Source organism: Ambystoma mexicanum, chromosome 13, assembly GCF_040938575.1.
Source record: "Ambystoma mexicanum isolate Mex_15411 chromosome 13, UKY_AmexF1_1, whole genome shotgun sequence".
Lineage (NCBI taxonomy): Eukaryota > Metazoa > Chordata > Amphibia > Caudata > Ambystomatidae > Ambystoma > Ambystoma mexicanum.
In genome coordinates, this window is record NC_090938.1 from 552,066,460 (window position 1) to 552,093,335 (window position 26,876).

The 26,876-nt window shown below is 43.7% G+C and overlaps 1 protein-coding gene across 10 annotated transcripts in view; it reads left to right on the top strand.

Moving 5' to 3' along the window:
• Positions 1-26,876, top strand: part of HDAC5 (histone deacetylase 5) — a 2,156,790-nt gene that overhangs the window by 1,697,353 nt on the left and 432,561 nt on the right. For all 10 annotated transcript variants that reach the window (XM_069634322.1, XM_069634324.1, XM_069634323.1 and 7 more), the window contains one exon: positions 22,914-23,034. In XM_069634322.1, the coding sequence (XP_069490423.1) occupies positions 22,914-23,034 (121 nt within the window). The remainder of the gene's footprint in view (positions 1-22,913; positions 23,035-26,876) is intronic.

Here is a 26,876-nt window from a genome sequence, read left to right on the forward strand (position 1 = left end):
TAGTCATGTAACTGGGGCCAGACGCTCATTACACTGGCTACCGATTGAAGCCAGGATTAATTTTAGAGTCTTGGTTATAGTCTTAAAATGCCAGTCTCAAGCAATGCCTGAGTATCTACAACAATACATAATCTCAAATAGTAATGTTAGATCTCTTAGATCTGATCTCTTTAATCAAATCATACAGCCAAGATGTAAAACTACAAAGGCGGAAAAGGGAGCATTCAAGGTGAAGGCCCCCTCGCTGTGGAACAATCTTCCTTTAAGCTTGAGAAGTCTCTCCTCTCTCGTATCTTTCAAAAAGGAATTGAAGACTTTCCTATTCATCTGACCTACTGAATATAAGGATGCCTCCATTGGTGAGGCTTCATACGTCAGGGGTTAGTGGAACAATTTTGTCGAGGAGTCTGATGATCTTTTATCTCTAAGCCTGTCCTCATCTGTGCTGTATGTCTTCTCTGTTGTCTGCACCTTTATGCCTAAGGGTCAATAGTGCGCATAACAAATGAAATGTAATGTAATGTAATCTTGAACAATTCAGGTCGGCCATTCTGGTTAATCTTGAAAACAGAGTGAAAGAATCTTTGGCTACTGCCAACGTGGATTTAGAGACCCTGATGTCTAACCCATTAAGCGAGAGTTGGAAATCTTTGATTGGATTGATACTATTGCGAAAATAAGGCAATCATCCCCAATCAATCTTTTCCTTTCAGCAGAAAAAAAAACTTGTCTGTCTCTCGCGTTACCTAGTGAAATTTCCAGACAGGTCGGTAAAACACAACTTCCTGAGGATAAGGTTAGCTCTGGTACACCGTGGTGAAGTTCTGGCAAGGCGGCATGAGGGAGACAGAGCCATGAAGCTATGTAAAATCTGTGACATCCCATCAAATCAAAAATGAAGGCACTTCTTGATGGAGTGCGAGGGTACATGGAATATGCGTTTGGCTCAATTCAGGAGATTTGTGATACATGAGGAGGGGATTATCGCAGAATATCTTTGGGACAGATTGATTTCTGGTCACGATATAGCTCTAACATCAACGGTGGTACGAGTTTTAAAAAGTTGTAACATCACTGCTTGATTACCGATGGGCTGTGAAAGAGTTAATCTGTTTCCAGCAGGTTTTGTTTAAAACAGACGATGCATTTTAGAATGTCAACTTAGGTATTTTTCCTTAATAGAAAACTGAGGTTGATTAAATGTTTGCCTTTTATTTTTATCTTAACCCTTTTTTTCTTTTTTTATGAGGTCTAAATATATATGTAGGAAGGGACATGAGGCTGCTGAATCAGCTCTTGGAAATGTTATTATTGAATGTAAATAATTTGACTATTATATCCGTCTTTCCTTTTATGTATGTTTTTTTAAAAATAATGTTCACGTCTGTTATTCCTTTTTATCAATCGGTTATGTTTGTAAAGGTTCTACGTCGAACCAAATACAAATTTAAAAATAAATAAATCTCGGCCCAAACCCCATAGTCGCCATCATGCGGAATAAAAAGGGCCATTCCACCCTACCAAATGCTTTTTGTGCATCAAGGGCCAGTCCCAGCACCGGAATACTGGTTTTATTCACTTTTTCTATCAAGTGGCATACCCATCATGTGTTGTCGAATTTCTGTTTTTGAGTTTACCTCCTGGCGTCCACCAAGACTAATCTGGTCATGCACGCTTTCAGTTGCTGTGTCTGACCTCTCTGGGCAGAATCTATTTTAGCGCTTCTAACTATTTGTGGGTCCCAAACAATGTCGAAATACCCTGTTAATATTACTGGACTCACCGCAAAGTTTCTAACCTTGCCAGAGCCGCCCGTAAGAATCCCTCCTGTTCCGTTTTAGGCGCATAGAATGTAGCTACCATGTAACGCTCACTCCCCCACTGAATATGGATAAAAATATATCTACCTTCCCGATTAGCCACCATTGTACCCAGTTGTAATTCTATCAATTCCATCAGGGCTATAAGGACCCCTCCCGTCTTTCCATTAGCATTGGCTTGTAATACATGGGGATACCTCCTAATTCTTTGTCTATCTGCCTATCGTATATGGGTCTACTGGAAGGTCACTATATCCGGTTTCCTCTGTCCCAAGAAATCCTCCACCTGGCAGCTTTTTACCAGGGAATTGAGACCCCTAATATTCAGTCAGCTGTTGAAACCTGCGTTTACCCCCATAATCATTTTGGCATATCATGTCCCGTGATTGCTGCTGTCCCTCCCTTTCCTGTATCCAACCCCTACGCCCCACCTTCCTCCCTCCCCCAAACTCTCCGGTCAGATTCAGCCCTCCCCCATACGACCAGCCATGGGAGCGGAGTCTCATTTGCCACCCGGAGATAATCGGTGTGAGACTACTGGGACCCATCCGCTCCCCTAATTCCAAGGACCAGCCAGGGTGACCACCTTCCTTCCCTGTGTCCACACCCCTGACCCCCCCCCTTCCCTCGGGTGGTAAGATCCACTTTGATGGGATTGCACATTCCTCACCACCTCTGTCTGTAGGAGGCCCACACCAGATCTGGGCAGCCTGCTTGTCCCCACAGGCAGGGGTCCCCAAATCAGTGTTGCCTGAGCTACTCGGGGGGGTGGGGGGGGGCTTTTTCCATGCAATGACTCTGGAACTTTCCTCCATTCCCACTTCTTCCTTTTGATTGTCTGTCATTGTAGTCTCAGTTCGTGTTGCTGTTAGGACAGTGCTTCTGAGGTTCTACATAACTTCATCAAAACCATTCAACTGAGACAATAGAAGACTCCACTCTTAGGGCCTCATCTAGAGTTTGGCGGTAACCCTTACATGCGGCGGTAACGCTATTACTGCCGCATTTAAGGGTCTGTCATATCACGGGCTTGGTGGATTTAGCGTCAGTTCTGAGCTGGGGGCAAATCTGCCACGATTTTGCCGGAATCTTTGGCGCTATTACCGCCAGTGGTAATAGCGCTGAACATTCCCCATTGAACCTGTTGGGGAATGGGAAATTCCCGAATGGGCCCAATGGGGAATGGGGGCTTACCATTCTGCCAAACCAGTGATCCGGTGCTAATAGTACCGGGGGGTTTGGCGGTAGGGCTAATAGCCCCGGGGGTAATAGGGAGGTGAAGGAGGAGGAGGGAGAGGGAGCGAGGGCTGTAGAATCAGTACAAATGAAATTGTAATACAAATGGTCCAAAGAAACATTGAAACACTATGTATTGTAAGAATACATTATTTACTTAAATACAAGTAGGACTAGATAAATCTTAGGGGAAATAAGTACTATCACATTATATATAACCACAATTATATTGGAGGTACCAAACGTGGTACTGATTTCAGCTATCCGCTTTCAGTTGGGAACAGTGTCGCTTTGGGCACGGGTGCAATGGACTTCTCTTGTACTCTACTAAAAAATCATTGTGCCCATACTTGACTCTTTATACCAAGTAATGTGTAGAAACTTGGATCACTCCCTCGTATTAATGGCCTTTCAAGCGTGATCAGGATATACCCTAAATGAGATTGGAATGACTCTGGAGACATTGATCTCGAACCCCATTAAGGCTAAGCGAGCCTTATTTGATTATGACTGGACACAGAACACTGATATATTCCACTCCTATCCATCCATGAGCCATCTGACACATGAACATAAACGAAGATGTACCTTGACTAGGATTCTGTTACAATTTCCTAATAGCTTCTATAGAAGTATTCTACTTAGGGAATGGTAGAATTTGTTACCAACAAGGGAAATTCAACTAAGGAGATCTCTTATTATGGCAGACTTAGCTGCAAGTAGGTTCTGTAAGGTAAAATTGGAAACCTTAAGGCATTTGGTGCTTGAATGCCTTTCATTACAGGGCCTAAGAGTACAGTACCTGGGGCCTTTAACGATGAACCCACTTGTGTTTGATGAAGATATGGTATGGAAGCATTGTCTTGAAAACTATAATATAAGGGAAGGGTTGGCTCTGTCGGTTTTTATCAAATCATTGAATCTGTAGATTTGGAAAATTGATAATACCGAGGGGGGGGGGGGGGGGGGGCATTTTATTTAATCTGATTTGATTTGCAAACATATAAATGTGCTCTGAATTTATTTTATTTTTTTCAGAAATATATGTGGACCAAGTGTATTTTTAAATGACAGTATGTATTATCTGAAGTGAATGTATTTGTTGATTTTACGTATGTGATATATTACTTGGGGTATTATTAATTGTTGTATATTGAATTAACCCAATTGGTTTTCCTTTAATGTGGATTTTAGTTAATTTATTGGTCTGAATTGATGTTTTTTTTATTTTTTGTTCGTAATTTCACCGTCCTTTATTTTTCTTTTATCTTCTTTTTGACATTTTTAAGTGTAACTTGATAATTTGACATTTTCTTTGTAAAGGTATGAATTAACCAAATACAATAAAACAAAAAAAATATATATATAACCACAATTATAAAAACACAACACTAGTTGCTTGAAGGTAGACGGACAAAAGCATATAACCTTATTTGGAACACCTAACAGTAGTTCTAGGGAAGTCAATCCTTTTCATACATATTCAGTATAGGGCACACCTATTATTGGGGAGAAAAACAAATGGTTACTTTCAGATTATATTCAGTAATTCAAGGATAGTCGACCCTACCAATTGTACCGTGACGCTCGGTAACAAATCACATAATCAGTCAACTGGACTATATACGTTTTGTTAACAGTGGAACACTTACTCTAGGTACAGTAAAAACCTGTAACTACTTTGTGGTAACACACAGTTATACCTCGGTGAGTAAAACCTAAGGATCTAATATTCAATTAGAGGTGCTTTTGAGATCAGTGAAACACAGATTGAGATAAGTAGTAACTCGTGTAACTTATTTTTGGATGGCACACAGCTAACTCAAGGTAAGTAAAACCCATATACTTTTTCAAGGAGCTATCAGCAACTTGGGACAGGTATAAACCTAAGACTCTGTTTGTGTAAAACAGACCAGGGAAAGCAAAACCCAATGTTACACTTTATGAATGACTCGAGTTCTTCTAGGTAGGTAAAACCTAATGCAGACTTATTCTGGACAGGCTAACAGCAAGTCAGGGGAAGCAAAACCCAGTTGGGGAACACTCAAGGAACTGGCAGATAACAGGAATAATAAAGTGAAAACAACATCACTTTTGGGAAGAGGCACAACCAAATCACAGGTGAGTAATATACCCTTACATCTACTTGCTGTTAGAATGGCGAAACAGTTTCTAAGAAAAGAAAGAGGTTACATATACTTTTCAGAATAGTGCAACACACATTCAAGGTAAGTAAGAACTTTTGTAACTGTTCACTCTTAGAGTTACAGTTACCAACCAACTTCTTTTGCAAGTAAGTAACCATTTAAACATGTATTCTCTTTTCTAGGTAAAAGGCCCAATCCTTTAAAAGTCTTTCCCTTATACTTGGAGCATGAGCGTTCTCAATGGCAGAAGGGGGGCTCACTAGGGTCTAGTGTCCAACAGCCAGTGTCAGGATAGGTTCTTAAGTAGAAAAAGTCAGAGTTCCTTAGGAGGACTGTTCAAACAGGCGAGTATTTTACTTTAGAGTTAGTTGAGGGTCCAGGGGCTTCACAGATGACACCTTAGGAGGATTCCAGAAGTGAGCCTGGAGGAACTGGACGAGAGGCCTCCAAATCACAGAAAACACCCCAAAACTACACAGGAATCACAAGAGACTTAAGGTAAGTAAATACCCAGGCCAGCACAGTACCTCAGCACAGAAAATCTTGCAGCAGAAGGACCACAGGATCTGCAGCTAAAAACCCAGATGGTGGATTCCTTGTGGTGGTGCCTGAAAACAGGACCTTAGAGGGACTTTGCAGCATGGTTCAATGGGGAAGGCTCTAGGCCAGGTTTTTCTGGCGGCTGGATTTGGCTCTGTGGATTTGGCACCTTTTTCAGGAGCACAGAAGAAGACAGATTATCGCTGGTTGGATTTTCGTCATTACAAAGGTCCAGCACTCTGGTGAGGGGGCTTTTTGGACTTGAATTGTGTCTCTGGAGATCCAGCAGGGTGCCCACGAAGTTTCAGCGAGATTCAGAATTTGGAACACCTTGCACCGCATGATGGCTCGAGGTCCCAGGGTATTGGGGTATTTCCGCCCTGCAAGGTCGCAGCACACGGTGAGATGGGTCGTCTTTGTCGGAGTCCCCAGGTCAATTGGAAGGAAGGGCTACAGCAGGCTCCGGCTACACAGCAGGGTCTCTGGTAGCTGGAAATCGTCTCAGATGCTTTTCCTTCATTATCCTCTTCGGTTTTGGTTCCAGTGGTCGGCTTGTCTTCAGCTTCTAGGTTCTGAGTATTTAACAGGAACTACAGCCCAACTTCTGCATTTTACAAGAAGGGGCGGTCTGGATGTGCAATCAGGACAGCCAGCCTCCCCGCCCCCCACTGGGATTTGTCCCCTTTCAGGCAAGTAGGAAGACAAAGGGCTTTGGAGTTTTGGACTCCTCCCTGCATTCATAGACTGACTGGAGCCTGGCTGGGGAGTCTAGGGAACTCCTGCCAAAGATAAAAATCACACAAAGGAATTTCCCACCCTGAATGTCAGGGGAAGGAGGAAGGAAGGGCAAGAAACACTAAAATGGCAAAAAAACAAGACTGGGGCCATTTTGGTAAAATGAGCACCCTTGAGTGCCTTTACTGCAGCTGTGAACACAGCTTGCGGTAAAGGTGCACCGAATTAGTAAAAGATATCACTACCACCAGCCATTAAAGGTAAACTTGTCTCTGTAACAGAATTGTTACAGTTTTAGTGTGAAAGGGGATACATTGTATCTCCACAGCACTCCACATAAGGCGAGGTGGGCTGGTTTCACCAAATAAAATGTAAAAATGACCCAAAGATGCCTTCTACCCTTTAGAACTGTAGTTCTCTGAAGGTTAGCCAGAGAAAGTTAAAAGGGGAGCCCCCAGGGCAAGCCAGCAACACCAAGCGCTTATTGCCAAAATGTTGAAAAGAAGATAACTTTTAAAAGACACAATGGAGAGTCTAAAAAATGACACCCATTAAAAAAGTAAAAGAATCTGAGTGTGGAAATAGCTTCCCACTCACAGATGTAGGAGGAAAAATAAGCTACCAGTAAAGCACACAGTTCTGGGGTAGACACAGGTCAGGAAGATTTATCATTACTATGAAAATCTTACCTAACAGTTGTTCAGCACCATTACCCTCCAGTTTCAAGATTCAAAGTCCTTCTTCACATGTAGCAATACATTGATGACGACCTACCCATGAAAACAGTCCAAACGGAAATGTCCATCTGTATCTCACTTGCGCCCGGATTAGTGCTTTAACGTCTGGGCCAGTGGCGTAACACAAGCTCTGGGGGCCCCCTGCAAGCCATGCTCAGGGCCCCCCCAACTCGGCAACAAATCACAAGTCGCGCCACACTCTGGGCCGCCCTAGATTACCACGCTTGCGCAATATGCACAAACGTGTTGCTGAAGGGGTATGCCACACACTGCACTTGGAGAAAAATATAAATGTGTTTTAATGCAATATACAGCACACTTTCTGAGAAAAATTGACTAAAAAGCCACAGTGTTTGCTATTGTTCTGTAGGGTAACAGCAATCCAAAACATGCAAGTCACCAACAGTGCACATGAACATTAATGCTTTGCTATTAAAAATGCCATGCCACAATAAAAACATGTCCAACTAGCTTCACAATGTAGACCAGTGTAGACACATAATAACATTACAGTAACATTAAGACATACCTAGACTGGTTGCACCAAAATGCCATTTGAAGCAATAAGACTCATCAAGAAGAGAGCACACATTCAAGCCTGCGTCTCTACAGCTTCTAACACAGCCAAACTCTTTAAAATCTGCAAGGAACTGGCCAATCCTGTTGCGGTTTCTACCTCTCCTGTTCCCTCAACAGGCCCTCTGTACCGCTTTGGCCTCTTGCTTCTCCGCTAAAACTCAGGACATCCTGTCCACCATCTCCTCTTACTCTCCCTCTTCCACTCTCGGCCCCCTTTGGCCATCTCTCCTTCTCCTCCTCCTTTCTCCTCTTTCTCTCTAACACCTGACAAAGTCCCATCTATGGAAGTTTCGTCGAAACAGGTGCTCGCCTGCTCCTCCAGAACCATCGAGGACCACATTGACACGTTCCAGCCTTGGCCGAGTTTTGTAATCATTCCTTTGCCACTGGAACTTTCCCCTCTCCCAAATTCTTGGAAAAGCTGGCCAACTGCCAGCTTACACTCCACACTGAATCTGTTGGTTGTCTCCATAACCATCAGTCTGGTTTAAGAGCTGCCAGAGGCACGGAAATTGCTCTCCTGAACACCTGTGAAGATCTGATCTCTAACCTTGATTCCAGCATTCCTTCTGTCCTCATCATCCTGGAACTTTCCTCTGCTTTCGACACGGTCAACCACGCCATCCTGATCAATTGACTCTGTGAGAACCTGGGCATCATGGATCAGGCCCTGGAGTGGCTGACCTCCTTCTTGGACCGCCCCTCCCAGGTCCAACTTTGTCCTTTTCACTCCGCCACCTCTCTCTACATGTGGCGTTCTCCAGGGCTCTATCCTCTCAGCCTGGTTTTTCAACCTCTACTTGGCCCCTTCGACCCACCTGATCTCTACCTTCTCCTCTAACTTACAGTGTTATGCGGATGACACTCAGCTTTCCTTCAGGCTCCCCTCAACCTACTCTCCTCTCTCGCTCATTCGTGGTGTGATCTTCAACTCCACTCTCTCTTTCTCTCCTCACATCTCGGACGTCGCCAAGAAATCCCACTACCAACTGCACTGCCTCAAAGGGACTCTTCAATTTCTCACTTTCCCCCAGAAGCTCACTGTCTCCAGAGCTCTGGTTCTCTCTAGGCTGGACTACTGCAACAGCCACTTTAATCTGCCTTCCTCTACTCTCCACCCTCTGCAACTTATCCAGAACAGGACTGCGAGAATTATCCTTGGCCTCAAGCCCAGGGACTGTATCTCTCCAGCCATGAAATCTCTCCACTGGCTCTCGGTGGCTGCAAGGATCAAGTTCAAGACCCTTTTCATTGTCCACAAGGCTTTCTGGGGCTGGTATCTGCACTAAATCCAACGCTATCTTCCAAAATACCTTCCTTCTCGAGCCCTAGGGGTTAGATACTTCTCCAGGCAGAGAGTGGAGGGAGGTAGATCCTTCTCCCCGGCAGGCGCCTCCCTCTGAAATGGCCTCCCTGACCCTCCCAAACTTGAGCCGGACCACCTGAAGTTCCGGAAGCAGCTCAAAACTTTCCTCTTCTCCTCTGCTTTCTCTCCCTCCCCTGCTGACCTACCTGTCCGTTGTACCAACTGGTTGCTTGGCTACCCTCTGTCTCACTGAGTCCAGGATCTTTCTTGATCAGTCACCCTTGCACTGCCTCCAGGCCTACCACGCTTTTAGGGGCTGTAACTGTAACCCTACAGTCCCCTGTTCTCCTTGCACTACCGAGAGCCGCGCTGCCCTGGCGGCACTTACTCAGAGCATTGCTGCCCTGTTGACCAGTCCCCTCTCCCTTGCACTTCCCCCCCCTCCCTTTCCCCTTGCACTTCTCGTTCTCACACTTGCACAATCTGAATGACACAAGGCTTAGTGAGATCATTTGTCTTGTCCTCCCTCAGTTTTCCTCCTCAGTTTTCCTTCTCTTGTCGTGTCTAAAAACACTTGCGTACAGGTGCGTTATATATGACTTATCATATCATAACATATCATTTTATCACAGATGCCCAGAAAAATATACAGTGCTGCAGTAAGAAACGGCTAGACTGGCAGAACCAAATGCCAGTCTAGCCAGGTAATTACACTTAGCAGGACTGCTTTATCAGAAATGCCCAGTTAATAAAAGTCATACCAAACTGAGGAATGACTAGACTGGCTGCATCAAAATGCCTCTCTAACCACTAATACCACATATCACGCCTGCTTAGCATGGACATGGATGACCATTATGATTTATTGCACAACCCCACCCCCTCACACATCCCTTCTCCCTCCCATCCCCTACCCTAACCTCCCAAATCAGCTCAATGGCTCAGAATTACCTCCACGTCCCTCTTCCTTGTCCCATTGCTTACTTATGATGCTCCTTGCCTCACTGGTAAGTACTGTAGGAAGAGTGGGACTAGGAGTAATGAAGATTACAGGTAGCTAAGTCAGGCATTACCTCCATGTACCTCATCCCAGTACTTGTGTATGAGGCATAGTGGCTCATACACAAGTACTGCCTCATACACAAGTACTGGGATGAGGAAGAATAGGGATATGTGTAAAGAAGATTACCAATAATTAATCAATGCATTAAACACAAGTAGTGGTGCAACACCATTGAGCTGACTGGGCTTCAACTCTCCCCCCACAGACCCCCACACTGAAATTGTGGGCTATGTTGACTTGACCTGGCTGACCTTCAGAGCAGTTTCCGACAGAATAGAAGACAGATGTTAAACGGCACTTGGGTTTTGCCATTAAGAAGGGCCCAGCCCAGCAATTACTAATGTACATCATTTCACTGTTTTACCTGCATTCAAATGCCACATTTTTTAAGCAATTGAAATTGTGATGTGGGTTTAGTACTTGCATGCCAGGGGAGTGATTGGAAGGGTAGAACGGAAACCGGAGACCAGTCATTCTCACAGCAGCCCATAAGTGGGTGCTTTCAGACCTAAAGGAGAGAGTTAACTGCTTGTAACATTGAGGCTGCACTAGAATAGTCTCATTAAAATGCGTAAAGAAGTTAGATGCCCCCACACAAATAAGTTTGCACCTCCCCACCACACGTGAAGTTAGCACTCTCCCAAAATTTGAAAAGATAGCCCCCTTGAAATGTAGGTTTTGTTGCGCTCCTGAACACAAGCACACACACTGTTAACCATATATACACACGCACACCCAGCCATCCATATATTTAAGTGTGCACCCTTTCACCATACAGGCACACCCAGGCAGCCAGCCATACATTTCAGTGTGCATCCTTTCACCGTAGACGCACACACGCATACCCAGCCACCCATACATTTGTGTGCACTCTTTCACCATACACTCACACACGTAATGGGTTGAGGGGAGCCATAATACTTCAAAAATACATTGGGCCTCATTAGGACCCTGGCGGTCACCATTAGGCACCATTCATACCGTCCCGCCGCATTATGAGTTCTGCTCGCAGGTTCCTGACAGCCCGCTAGGTCTTACCTGGCGGGCTATGCGGCACCCGCGAGCATATCTTGTAATTGCACCGACACCGGCGCAACCATGCTCCCTATTGGGCAGAATGGGGATCGGGAGCCCGGCAATACCGCCACCCGCGAATTGGCAATTACTGGCCCATTCATCTTGTAATGGGCCAGTTATTGCCCAATCGTGGGTGGCGGTGCCGGTAGCGAGCATGGCAGTAGCCGTGCCTTCCTTACAGGCACGGCTACCGCCATGCTCGTAATGAGGCCCATTGTTTATTTTTGAAATCACTCTGACTTCATAAAGAAATTATTTCTGTTAAGGACTGAGCCATAATGTAAATAATTTCTTTATGAAGGCAGAGTGACTTCAAAAATCAAAAATAAATAGTTTATTTTTGAAGTCACTCTGCCTTCATAAAGAAAGTATTTCTGTTACAGAAATCATTTCTTTAGAAATGCAGAGTAAATCCAAAAAGAAAATGTAAAAAAAAAAGAGATTTTTTTTTTTTTTACTCCAAGTGGGCCCCTTCCAGAACATGTGGTCGCGGGGCCCCCCGCACCGCGGGTGGTGCGGGGCCTCTGTTACGCCAGTGGTCTGGGCCCATCTGTCTCCTCTTCATAAGGGTGGATTGCGCTAAGTCTTGATAAAGCTGTATTTCTGTGCCATTGACTTCGATTGGACTTGCCTTTCTGGATGCAAACAGAATTTTCTCTTTCTGTCCGTATTGCTGAAATGCCACCACCACATCTCTTGGTCTTGCACCGGTTCCCCCCTTGTAGGTCCCACACAGTGAACCTCACCACCTGGGTTTAATTACTGCAAGTCAGTGAAGACCAGTTTCATTGTGTCACACAGTTCTCTGTCCTCAACTGCTTCTGGTAGTCCTTTAACCCTAATCTTAACTCTCATTGAGCGGTTTTCAAGGTCTTCCGCTTGAATCTCCAGGTTCTGTGTAGCCCTAGCGAGCTGTTGCACCTGAATGGCTATCTTGCCTGTATCTTCCGCCAGCTCTTGAATAGCATTTTCAGTTGCATCAGTTTGTTCCCCCAATTCCGTAATATCCTCCCCTCACCTCTTGCAAAGACTGGGCCAGCTCTGTTCCAATTAGGCTCAGTTATATCTGCAGTTTCATTGAGCTTATCGCCAAAGTCCTGGAAGCATTGTTGGAGCAGTTCTTTAGTAACCGCCTCGCCCTCCATCAGAAGCGGCAAGGCCCTGGTCTTTTTTTGCATCTGGAGGGTCTGCTCTTCCTCTGGCCCCGTCTCCCCTACCTTTTGCCACAGCTTCTGCAGCACACCTTCTTGCTACTTCTTCACCACTTTGGGAGTTGGGACCCCTTCTTTGGGTTCTCTGGCTTTATGTCTCGACATCTGTATACAGTGGCTAGATGGAGCTTAATCCTTCCCTCTTGGGGAATAATCTTATCCAGTTTATATTCATCCTTAAATCAAGGGACATCACGCCTTCGCACAGTTAAGGAAAGACAGAAGGAAACTAACAACTGAATACACAGGCTCACCAAGATGGATGAACTAAGACGCCACATCAAGACCGCTCCGACCCTGAACCATTCAAAGCCTCAACCGACCAGTGTCACACTAGATAACCTGCTAATAGATATTACCTACCCAGTCCCACACCCGAAGATAAGGTTCAGACGCACCTACAAATCCAAACAATACACACTATGATACAGCTGGATCAGCGCAGCACCACCAAAGTGAGTCGGCCCAAGAGGAACCAGCAAAAACCCAGCTCAGAGGTATACAACTCTAATGGAACCATAAGTACCTGAATCAGGATACTGACCCCACTAACCCAACCCTCAATCCTCTGCATACTTAACCTAAACAAAGCCACACAATCATCTCTCTCCCAGAAATCTGCACGCACTTTACCACACCGCATCAACAACTCATAAACATCACCCACAGAACTCGAGGCCTCGCCCGATCTGATACTAGCACCAAAGCCCAGCACTCATTGTATACCGAGCTGAAGCTGCCAACAGCACACCACTTCTCCCACTCTCCTTCTCTCCCTCTCATTCTCCCCTCGTCCTGACTAACCCTACCCCTCCTTCCTGTTTACAGATCCGCCAGAGCGCCTGGGGCCCAGTCCCGTTCGTGACGGTGCGCTATACAAGTACCTTTAACATAACATAAGGTTTCTTTATTTTCTCTAAAAGGGGTAAGTGTTAAATGACAATATGCCATCGATGTGTTAGGTGTCAGAGGATCTTCCTTAGAGAAAAGGGGAGCGGGGGGGGGGGGGGAGTGAAAGGGGGTAGATACTGTGCTCCATCCAATAAAGTCATAACATCTATGTTATAGTCCCTCATAAAGCCTCCCCCCAGGGTCAGGATCAGGAAGTGGCTGCCTTCCCCTGGCCACATGGGAGGAGATCTACACTGGGGAATCCGTGATGACTCCATTAGATTAATCACAGACACTACTGCCCTGCGTCAGCCTCGACCAGTGCTATGGTAAGCAGGAGTTCGTCCCAATAGGGTTCACTTATGATAATATCCACAGTTCGTCTTGAGCAAAGCTTCAAAATTGTGGAATCACAAAATGTTCCCCAAAAATCTCTTCTATTCCTGTAACATAAAGTGTATCCCTTTGCAGAACCAACGAAGAACCAGGGAATACGCCTATTGAAAATGTAAATATTCCCACTGGAATAAAATAATGGAACCTTTTCAATTGTTTCTTTACCACAGTTGGGTAATCCGCCCTATGCGTCAGTGATTATAGCAAGAGAGACTTAAGCAATTTGTATAAAAAGTGAAATTTTTATTTAGCTGAAATCTACCATTCCTTGATAGCAAAATTGTCTTGCTATAATTCTTTACCTGTCAAAATTACATTTTAAGTTTTATGAACAGTACCACATGTATATAAACACTGTTGCCAATTTATTCAAACTGTGAAAACAAGCACAACATTCAGAACTAGGTTTAGTATAGCATCCAGTGTCAGAAGTTTGCTTATATGTTTGCAGCTGAAAAGCAACCGTAGAGTATCCTCACCCTGACAAATGGTGCCACCACAGTTCTCTTGAGTGACTACTTTTTACGGTTTTAGACAATGTAAATCCTATATCGACAACAAGATACATTTCATTAGTTACATTTGGACATCGCACTTCCTAACAAAACATCCTTTAACCTTGACTACTTTGTTAACATAGCCACTTCTCCTTATACGTTCAGCCTCTCCTGACCCCAGGATATTTTCTTTGCTTCAGGTGGGTCTTAACTCTATATGCAATGTGATGAATTCTGTGGAGTCATCTCTGATCCCTAGCCAGACATCTCCTCCCATGTGGCCAGGGGACGGCACCCGCTACCTGATCCTGACCCTCAAGGTGGTGTTATGAGGGAGGAGACAACTACTCCGAAGAGGAGATGACGCTACTAGGATAGATGCAGTATTCGTCCCCCCTTATGAAGAAAACCCTATGACACCTTGAATTCTGATGGCATACTGTCATTTTGAGCAGAATACCATTCACACCTAATATATACATAACGTACACGTAACACCATCTGTCTCTGTTTTTGTGGTAACCAAAAATTCTAGACAAAATCACCTTAGAAGTTCTATAAATCCAGCTCCCATAAATCCTCAAGTACTGAGACATGGAAGCGGAAGGAGGAGTTAATATGGATCAAAGAAAACACTACACTGAACATGCAGGCTGGTTGCTGTAATGAGGCCCAAGAGTGTGGGACGTTTCAAAATGGTGTCCGCATTGGACAAAAGGAGTGCAGCAAAATGGAAGAAGGAAGCAGAACGAAGGAGGATGCAGCAGCACAGGAACGGACCATGCTATGTAAGGTAGGCACTTCCATACTGCAGCTCGCAAGCAGTACCTACCGGTGTGGCGCGGGACCACAGCAGGAACACGAGGGCGAACTGCTGGGGAGCCGGCAGCAACAGCAAAGCTGCCGCAGTGCAGTCGTATCCAGATGCAGTAGGCTTAACGGTGGTTGAACGCAGAGCTGGCAGCGGAACTGAGAAGGTCTGCAGAGCGGGAAATACCCACCCCCCAAGAGTGTAATCTTCACCACAGCAAGTATTGCCACAAGACAGAACTTGAACAAGTCTCCATATACGAGATATCAATGTGGGGAAAGTTGGAAAAGTAGCACCTAAGCAAAGAAAGTATAGACAGTGTAGAAATACAACTGTGCTATACTGAAAGACAGTGAGAACATTAAAAGAATCCCTGGTGAAAGAAGTACATGAGGCAGTGAGCATTTAAGGAGAAGATACCTAGCAGGGAAGTATACCAGGGGATCTGCAAGCCCCCAGAAAGGGATTCCTGGCAGGGGAGTACACCAGGAAATCAATTTTAAGTATACAGAGGAATAAGACATTGTGGGCAGATAACTGGCAACGGTGTATACTAGGGGATCTAAACAACCTACTAAAGGCCTCTGGGCGATCAGTGATCTCTCGGTTTCCCTGTGTATTCGAAGCCTGGTGTCCATTGGCAGAGCTTCACTGTCAGACTGGTGGTGTTAAGTTTCTGCGGCAGTTCTTCCGGACAGGCCTCAAAATTAGGCAGAGTAATTGTTAGGGAATTTCTTCTACACCTCTCTGAGGCATTTAAATGTATGTAATCGGTTGTCCATGAAATATCAGAAAATAAAAAAACGACTGAATCTTTTTTGGTCAAAAAACTAAAATTACTTTTGGGGTTTTGACCCTTTTATTTTTAATAACGTGGGGGGAGACCCCCTTCACCACTTCCGTTGACCTTAATTTATACCCTTACATCACCTGCCCCTCCCCACCTATTTTTTCATTCAAACGTACAGAAATACCTAACAAATTCGACCAAATACATTCAGTCATTTCTATTTGGGTATTTTTCGTTTTTTTTTGTTCTACGTATACCATATCACCTACTGGCAAGAATGGAATCCCACCCTTATGTTAGACCAAAACGCAGCAGTTTGGCTTCGCTCAATCGAGGTAGCCTAACAGTGACGTACAGTTTGTCTGAATAGTTGTGAACTGAGGATAGCACAGGGGCAACGTGCTGGTCTTGGAAGCAAGACCGCGCAGAGCAACAGAGGTTCAGATCTGCGCTTAGAAACTGAACTCTGGTATTAAGTGCATTATAGAAAAACAATAAATAAATCAAATAAATACTTAAGCCCAGATAATACTCTATATACTAGTGTGAGGAAAGGTTTTCTTTATCATGTCTCTATAGACATCTGAGGAATCCCCCGCATTTTTGTGGTTGCTTTGACACTGACCTGACTTGCAGGTAAGTGAATCCTTTTTGCTTTACTTACCTTTCTTATCTCATATGTTTTGGGGGCACTGATCAGTCCCTATGGCTTTAAGTGCAGGGAGACTCTGTCCTCTATTGTGAAATTCCAAGTTTATTTTAAAATGCTTACATCACCTTGCATTAAGGTGCGTTCGGAATATTGTGTGTCCCTTTCCGCTCATCTTTTGCAACTTTATCGTTGCTTGCATGATGGGCTGGTAGCAGTTAATATTTTTCTATTGTGTTTTTTATATTCTCACATGCACTTTTGCATTTCAGTGCATAATTTCTTTTAACGTACTGTGTACTCTAAAATGGCAGTGCCACAAGATTTTACCCTGGTCTTTGGCCGTCATGTCTTTTGGCCTTACCATATTAAAAAAAGGAAGAGGCCCATAGGAGACCCTCCCCACTCCTAAGCTAAATATATATACCCACTACCTTTGGTAGGCACAGTACATGTACGAATAAGGAGTTGGGCGCAAAATGTAACCCCCGCAAAAGTAAAGAGCACAGTAATTATTAGGACCCAAATAGCAAACACATAAATAGTCTTGCATTCCCTACTGAATGATCTGTAACCATATACCATATATTGCAGATAGGAGGAAAACAGGGGTTATTTACCCAACAATGCCCAATGGGTCCCCAATAGAAGAAATGTAGACTCACAGTACCAGACCTGAATGATCTCATTACACTCCTGGAACTACAGACGCTAAATAACAAACATTTATACAGAGTACATCACTCCAGTTCCATAGGTAGGATTGTGATGCACACCTTTAAAAATACATAATTGGTGGTAGAAGTGAATATTATATTTCTTGGTACAAGATTCCACGGACCCCAGGGAAACCAGGATCAATGCCCGTATTCAGGTAAGTACCTTTCAAAGTCAACAGAAAGGTTTTTTTTTAGAGTTGGTATAAATTCTCCCACAGGAAATAATGGGACCCATCCTATAAGCAGAGCCATGCATACGGCTCGGAGGATCCCGGGAAACTTAGAAAAGAAAACGGCAGCTTTTATGAATACAACAACGTTGCATTTGTTTGCGGTGGCTTCAGCTTTGAGTCTCCTGGGCTCCCCCGACACGGGGGAGCCGAAGAGACTCAAAGCTGAAGCCACCGCAAACAAATATATTTTACGTTTTCGGTGCTAAAAGAAATAAGCACTTACTTGCATGCAGCCTTCCTGCCTGCATTCTCTGCTCTCTGGCAATAATGAAGCAAAACCTACCCAGTGGCAGCTTTTGTTTATTACAGCTGGCTGGCTTTTGGTTCATTAGTGCCGCAAGGGCAGGTTGAGCTTCCTGTGCTTGAAATGTGTGACTTTGAGCTTCATTTGCTCAAAAGTCTACGTAGGAACTTTCTTTAAAAAAATGTTTTTATATATTTTTGATCATGGCCCATCTTTTGAGCTAATAACATTTTAGAGTGAACTATCCCTTTAAGTTGGAGAAGGGAAATGGGCTGCTTGTAAAGACTATTTTGAAGTTGACTACCTGTATTTATTTATTTGGATTTATAAAGCACCCAGCGACCCGGAGGCATTGTGGCGCTGTTACAGAATATTCACTTAATACATGTGCAGTTATCCTAGAAGAAGCAGTATACAGATATGTTGTAGGCAGTAATAAAGGCTCAAAGACAGTGTTGAAGGTGTTCCAAGGTTACAGCAGAACCGTGTTGGAGACTGTACATTTTCGAGGTGCTCTAATTAAATAGCTTAGATTTTAGCACCTTTCTGAATACTGTGAGGATTCTTCTTTTCTTAAGCTGAGCTGAAGCCTGTTCCAGGCTTTTAGGGCTTGTACTTCAAAACTGGTGCCGCCTGCTTTAGCTCTGTTGAAGGCTGGAAATGAGAGCAGGTGGGAGTACTGGTTGCGTTTTGATCTGTAGGTCTGAGCCTGGTGTTTTCTTTCTGCTAGGTAGGCTGGGGCGGTTTGGACGAGGCATTTGTGTGTGAGGCATTTGTGTCTGATCGAGAGGGCCTTGAATGTTATATGATCTTTGATCGGGAGCCAGCGAGCATCTTTTCTCGTCTGGGCGATGTGTTCTCTCCTAGGAATGTAGAGGGCGGCTCTAAGGGCACTGTTTTATGAAGTTTGCAACCTGTTAATGTTATTTGCGGAAGTGCATAGGAGTAAGATGTTGCACTAATCAAGTTTTGCGCCAATTGTGGCTCTCGCGATGTTAAGGCAATTCTTTGGCGACAGGTGGGGTTTTACTGCGTTTATAATTTTTGTTGTAAGTGCAGCTGAAGAAGAGATGGCGCTGACTTGTCTGTCCATTGATGAGGTGGAGTCCAGATATATACCAAGTGTTTTTACTGCAGTAGAGGCTGTAATAACAGTGTTCTCAATGCTGAAGGAGCTGTATTTGTCATCAAGTTTCTTTAGGGTTTCTTTTGGGCCTACTAGTAGGATTTCTGTTTTTTCCCAATTTAGACAGAGACCATTGGCTGCCATCCAAGCCTCGATGCGTGTATGTCTTCTGGAGGGTGCTGAGGTCTTGATCATAGTTCCCTGTTAGGGGGAGAAGAATTTGTGTCGTCGGCATAGTTGGTAAAAGCTAGGCCAAATTCTTCTGGGTTGCTGAACAGGGGAAGTGTGAATAGATTGTAGAGAGTGGAGGAAGTACATGATCCTTGAGGCACTCAGCACCCGATCCTTGAGGCACTCAGCACCCAATGGGGGATGGAGAGGCCAAGGCCTGGTCGGAGTCGACCCTTATAGCTCTGCCCTCCAAGAAGGAGATGATCCATGTGGTGGCTTCTTGGGAGAATTGAACAGTGTCAGTGAGATGTTTACATAGGATCTTGTGGACCACCAAGTCAAAGGCTGCTGAGAGATCCAGGAGTAGGCGAAGTGAAGATTTGCCTTTGTCCATGGCTTTGCGTAATTGGTTCTTCAGCTAATAGGGCCGATTCTGTGCTGTGACGTGTTCGGAAGCCACATTGTCTTTTACCTAGGATGTTGCGAGTTTCTAGGTAGGACTGGATCTGGTACTGTAGTACCAAAGACTGTGAAAGACGGAGAGGAGTGAGTCTTAAAGGCAAACCCAGGTTGTTATTGTGGCAGACTGGTAAGAGAGGCAAAGAGGCTGCACCTTTTGAAGAGATATATTCAGAGGAAGAGTGCCTTTCCTACTTGATGGTGTTCAAGTACTTTAAAGTATATCTTGTTGAAGCATGTTTAGAAGTACAAATCACTGAAGTTGTAGTATACTCCCTAGTACTGAAGCTGTGGTGGTATATCTGGTTGTCAGTAGTTGCAACATTGTAGTAGCCTAAACAAAGTGGAGTACTGTGAGATAAAGGTGACTGTTCTTATGGTGAATCATGTAGAAGTGCAGTTGTTGAAGTGGAAGCAGCAGCACTGTGGAATCATCCTGACAAATATACCATTGTAAATTCTAAAACTGTAACTAAGGAAATACTGTTAACCATGAACTGTGCATCATTGACAGTTGTGGATATTGCATTTTTTTTGAACTACGGCAAGTCTTTGTGAAGAGGTGACGAATCATCATTTTTAGGATTACCATAGGTGCTATTTGGTGAAAGTGGATATTTCACCAATGAGTAGGAATTTGCTATCATTCGAACTTTGGTTAACACACTTTAGTTTGACTTTGAAACATCAAGAACTGATTTGAGACATTTCTTTCTTTGGTTGAACATTAGTAGAGTTGACCTTTGAATCCTGGAGAAAGGAATTCACCCAGGACATCAGAAGATTATTCAGAAAATCTGACTGTTGTTATGTGGTATTGCCATATATTTTCTTTGTGTATTTGTTGCTTAGTGTGAGGGACGGATATCTCGTGTTAGTGTTTTCTCTTAGCTTTGGTTTGGCAGGGTAATCCTCATCAGAGTATGGATAGTGTGCATTTTACTACATTTATTTTGAAAATAAAATGGCATGTTTTGATAAATTATCAAAGAGTTGTCAGCCTTGCATTAATGACCCCTCACAGTACTCACACTGGTAGTTGTGGCAAAAACTGCTCCAGCAGCTCGAAGCAGGTCAGTGAGTATAGGGCTCTTTCCGAAAGGTGCAGGTTGCAGGATTCGGTTCGCTAGGACCAACAAAGACTCCAGCAACCCAGGAAAGATAAAAGGGACCTTCCTGCAACATCTACCCACAAGCCAGAAGTGAAAGATCCAGAAAGGAAGAAGAGGGAACCTGAGGAAATGGCTCCCAGCAGGAGAAGGCATGAAAGGAGGCAGCAGCCTGGCAGCAAACTGTCCCAGGATGGAAACAGCTGCTGATGGTGCCCTTACATGTTCCAAGCAGAAGTTCTGGCAGGCAGTTAAGGCTTCAGTTACCTCCTGGACTCCTACAGCAACCCACAGCCAATCACAATAGAGGTCTTGGCCTGGCAGTGGCGGGGAGACTGCAGGAGAGTTAAGGGGTCATGGTTCAGACCTCCAGAGGCAAAAAAAAACAAACTGGGATATGCCAAACCACTTTGAAAATAGTGGAAATTGCTCCAAAAATATCCTTTAGCAGATCAGCTAACCTGCTTCCGTCTCATTGCAGGACAAAGCCTAAATACCCTTGCACAAATGGATTGGCCCAAGACAGCCAGCTAACGACTAATAAGGGCTGGTGGCTGAGGGTCAAATGGAATGTCCAACCATACTGGTTGGTCAGTAGGACGGCCACTCGGCCTTCGCCACCTCCACAGAAAGTGCAAGGCATAGTCCAGACACTGATACTGGCTTAAACGAGTTAGGACCAATATGGCGGCTGCCATGATGGGTTCACAAAGAGCCTGCATGGTCAGAATGGCTATTTTAAGACCACCTTGCTCATGGTCACATAAAACAAATGCAGTCCTGATGCACAAAATGGCTGAGAGCGGGATTTAAAACCCCATTGATACCAATGCAATAAAATGGCTTCACCCTGCTGAAGCCAAAACTAAAGTAGAGCTGCCAACAGACTACTCCCTAAAACCTACATAGACTGACAAAAACACCTTGGGGCAAAAACAGGGTGCCTGAGAGGTCACCCTTGTTACTGGGCACCTTAGGGGCAACCCAATACCATATGCCTTTTAGAATGTAAAAAGGGAAACAGTGGCAGGGGGAACTCAAGAGAAATCCCGCTGCCCACCAAAAAGATCAAGGAATCAAAAAAGACAGCGTGGGGCAGGGGTTAAAACAAAATGTTGAAGTCCCTAGAATCTTCAGAATAGGGATCCTGGCTTAACAATCTCCATATATAATACCACTTATATCTTTATTTTACTTAATGAATGCCATATCACATCTGGCACCATATTGTTAAAAAGGCGGCAGGGATGTTCATGCCTGCTCTGCACACCTGTTTAATATGTTGGAAATAATCGCATTTAACCATCCCCTAACCTTTCTGTTTTGGAGAGCTCTGAATATCTACATAAAATGGTTCTACCAGTGGTGCTTTGTGAGCATGTGTTAGGCAAATATCAAGTTAATTCCATTGAAGGCTTCCTGTACCCAAACATGCCCAAACTGTATCCTCTTACCAGTAATACCCATCATATTAATTCTTCCACTGATGATAACTTAAAGGTGAACTTTCTTGATAGAAACATGTTTGCGAATGATGAATTGTGCATGAGCTTTACTAGTCTGCTGGGCAATATTTATATCTGCATTCACAAACTGAAGATGTTTACACTTTGAGTAATCTCTGTTCTTTGGAATTAATGTGACTGACATATCTTTCATAGTCGCAGAGCTCACACCTCTGAAAAGAAAGGAAAATAGTCTTCTGAATATGGGAGACCACAGAATTGAATTATTGTCAGTTAGAAAAATGGCACAGACGTACGTTTTCATATTAGATAGTAACTCTTCCAAAGGAACACAGGATTGGAATTATAAGGGAATAACAGTTGTAAAACCCAAATGCTTGAGGTTTGGAAAAGGAGAAAACCCCTCAAGGAAATAATAGATGTTTGATCTAGAGATGCTGCTTGATATGGAGATGCTACTCTAATATGATAAACTAATGTATTAATGTATGAAATGATTCAGAATGAAGAAACTTTTGGGTATGTGGGACTCTTCATGAACGACACGCTTAGAAGCCTACATGTAAATTGAATTAATAATAAATCTTCTGGGTGGCATCGGATATTTTCATAAGGTTTCTAGGTTTGCAGGTGGGTTGGCTATTGTAATGTGTAAAACATAACCCAGATTAACTGACCATGCTTTTGATCTTGCTATTGATTATTCATGTTTTCCTACAAATTGTTTTTGAACAGTGTATAAAATACAAGGAGGAAAAACACTGACCCATATTGATAAATCAGTCCAACCTGCACATACCCTAATTACTATAAGAAACCTCTTGACTAAACCTATTGCATTTTGATATGTGGGTACATGGTGCCAGGATTTCTCTCAATTTGTATTTCTTCTGTTTTGTAGCGGATCAGAGGCAGGAAAGCAACACTTGACGAGATCCAGATGGTCCATTCGGAACACCATTCCTTATTATATGGAACAAGCCCGCTAAACCGACAGAAACTTGACAGCAAGAAACTCTTGGGTATTTACCTGTAGGCATTGTAGATACCAGCATGATGTGCTCTACTGCGTCAACATGGGTATTCCTGGTGCTGTTAAAACTTCCCTCTGGTCTCTTTTGTGTACAAGTGGCAGTTAAAACTGGCATCACATTGAAATTGTGTTAATTCCAAAATGGACCCAAACTCGCACCTGTGTATTCATTTGCTTTTCTGGTTAGAAACCTGCAAGCTATAACTCTGCCTGTCAGGAAGAATTCTAAGAAACATGCTAATTCCCTTCTACCTTGGAGACCCCCAGCTCTTTTTGCTGGACTTTAGGACTTTTAATTTCTAACCTGGAGAGAGTGAGACCTTTTTCCCACTCTCTCGTATTTTCTGTGATTTGGACTGTTTCTTTTGACTTTGGAGTCTGACAAACTCAATAGGCATCATCTTTGCATTGTGACACGCAGCACCTTCAGTGCAGTGGCACAGAGAATTCTCTTAGATTTCCCAAAGGTTTAAATAACCTTCCCTTTGTGAAACTACTGTTTCCAAGAGCAGTGAAGTGAAATTGACTTTACTTCCATTTTGTAACTTTCTAGACCCATCACACACTATCTTGCAATAGGGTGCTGGAGGGGTTACTTATTATCCCTTTTGTCTAGTTTCTCATGTAACATTTGATGTTACCCTTTCTATGATTAATGGCTGGTGGCAGTGGTTTACTTTTTCGTACCATTGTGTGTTTTTACCGCAGTAAGACACCCATGGGTGCCCATTTCGTCAAAGTGGCCCTGGTCCTCTTTTTTTCACCATTTATTGTGGGAAAGGTCCTTTTTGAGATTTACTCTGTGCGCCAAACCAAGTTTGGTCCCTTTGTTTGTTTTGTCTTTGGCGGGATTCACAAATGAAGCCCGCCTCTGGCTCCAGCGTGTATAGCAGGGCAGGAAGCAAGGTGGTGCCAAAACTCCCTGTGCTTAGTTTCCTTGATTACAGGAATGCACCCATCAGAGGACAGCCCCCCTGCTGTGTGATTGACAGCTAGGCTGCGAATGAACGGGAGAAATTTGCATAAAAATGCAAGGCGTTTTGCTTGGAAGGCAGAGTCGACCACTGGATGAAGGAATCCAAAGAAAATCTTGGAAGAGACGCCTGCTGCAACTCCTGGACCATTGGTTTGCCTAGTGAAGCCCTGCCGCAGTGCTGAAGCTCCGAATTCACCTCGACTAGTGGTATCCGAGAACCGCAGTGTTGCTATTTGTGAGAGCCGCGAGGAGCTGAAACCGAAAATCTGAAGTTTGCCCATTGCTGCTGCCGACCTTCCATTCGTACTTCAGGAGTCCCCAGACGTCCTCCCTCTTGTCCCCACGACTGAGGCCCAGGAACAAAAGGATCTGCAGAGCCTTACAGGAACAGAAGCCAGCTAGAACCAATTTCTTCTAACCAAGGGTAATGTAAAACTAAGGGGGACATAACTCTTGTCGTGTAGTCATGCTAGTTCTCAGTTGAGACTTGCCTTGGTTGCTTTTGCAGAGTTGCTTGCAGCTTTGCCTCTCACAAGCCTCCCAGCTTGAGGCCCTACAGTGATTCTACTTTTCTACAAAGACTTCTAAAACATTGTGCAAGACTTTTTATTTAACTGGGAGGAGTTATTTAGCTCACCTAGACTTTTGTTCAATTAACATTGGCTGGCCTGGCTCCCTGGAAGACTCTTCTTACTTTGACTTTGTGCTTTACCTTTCCTCCAGGAAAGGGTTCATTTACTTTGCATTGGGGGGGTTAGAAAAATGCCTACCTGCTTCAGAATATTTGTTTAACCTTTGTTTTATTCCAAAACCCTTTTCTTTGACACCAAACTTAGCATTGCTCTAAATGTATCAGTGATATATTAATGTCCACAGTGTCCTAGTTATTTAAGTCACCTCAGGGTGTGGGAACCTTCTGTGTGCCATCCCAAATGGGTACTCACTGATTTAGAGAAACTAAGAGTGTGTAGTTCGAAGTGTATTTTGTGTTACTTATATATTGCTCCCTTCTGAAGAAGGCTTATTCAACTGACGGTTAAGGTTTATTGATTAAACAATTATTAATTTGAGTGTAAGAGTTTATTTGAATACTTGTCACTGTGAATCTCGGTGTAAAACCCCTACTGGTTACATTGACCCCTCTTGAGATAAGGTTGGCTGCTCATCCACACTACCAACTTGTGTAGTACAAAAGGTTGGGTTACCTATTGCCAGGAGGACAAGGTTGCTGTAGTCTCCCAAAGGGTACTGCATACAATAACACTGCCCCACATGGTTATTTTTTTTTTTTTTTACAATAGATGATTTCTTTTCTTGTTTACTTTTTATAAGAGTGTAAGTGAACAAGGCACTCTAGTTAGTACACTTGGAGCTATGTCAACCTGGAGGAACCTAAGTTGTTCCAATTCTTATTAGAAATGTTATTCTAATACATAGCCTTAGGGTGTGTGTATTATATATATGGATCTCAAATTGTTGGTGGATAGCACGCCACTAAATATCTGCTTCAGTAGTTTTTGTGGTATTCAAACTCAGACACACAGTTGTCGGAACAGGCAGAGGTGTACACTGAGTTTAAGCCTGTGCATTAATTTCTTCTTCGGATGCCATATTGTTAAAAGCAAATCTATATTCTGGTTGGAATACTGGAAACCGCTAGGGTTGATGGTTACTTGGCACTCTCCAGAGGGATTTGCACAATTCTCCCTAGCATCTTTCTATTCCATGTGGACGCTTCTAGGGATGCAATGGACAAGACCACCAGATAGGCGATGCATACAATTAGTTTGTGACAGCGTCAAAAAGATATGACAAAACCAGAGAGGGGGAACAATTCCCAGAGATTCATGCAAGCCCATGAATAAGCAATAAGAATTGGGGCATGCGTTCTTCATCACTTATAGGTGCATAAGAGCTCCATTAGTATTATCATCGTTATTATTATGGTACTTATTGAGCGCAGGACTAGCTTGGGAAGCAACTGGGTGCTTTTCGGTCATCTTCAATGTAATGCCTATGATTGTAGAGTCCCTAAGAAAATTATGAAGCAAAAGCATTCCAATAAGAAGCACCTCTTGAGCTTCAGCCTTCACAATAACAGAGATGTATAATACTCCCTGAATGCAAAACTTTGTGGCTGCATCCACTAATCAAGAATTACACCTGATCAAGTGTTGAGATGGATTTCTAATCTCTGACCTGGTGGGCAGATGTTTAGGAGGCCACCCTCGGTTTAGTGAAACTGGTGAACCTGCTGGACAAGCCAGACCAATCTAGGTAGCTTAGCAGGCAATCAAGACTAAGTCACATGAGGGGTGAGAGTGATCGGAAGCCCACAATGAGCGCACACAGTAACAAACCACAAATTATTCTTTGACGAGTGTCTATGAAAAATATCTATACATTGATTGTTGGCCTGACCAATTTGGATTAAAGCGCTATATAAACAATAAAATACAAATACTTTAGTAATGTGAAAAGTTATCACACAAGATCCTTATACGATACAATATATATACACTACATTTTCCTAATGCAGTACAGTGGTAAACCACAGCCACAACCTGTAAGGGAGAGGGTTGAGTTAACACATTAATAGCATTAGGCAATTCTTCAGAGTCGTTCCCTAACTTTTGAGTTTAGTCCTAAGAAGAGTGGAGCCTTGTGCTCAACAGTACAGTTTGTGCATAAAAACGCACTATTGCCCAGGTGAAGCAAAAAGCAGGTCTTCTTGGGAGGGCTGTAGCAAGCCGTGAAGGGGATTGAGGCGATGAAGAATTGGTTCCCACTATTCGTGCAGGATCTGCCCTTGGTGGCAGAACAGTTTTCAAAAGATGGGAATAGCCAGGTAGTGC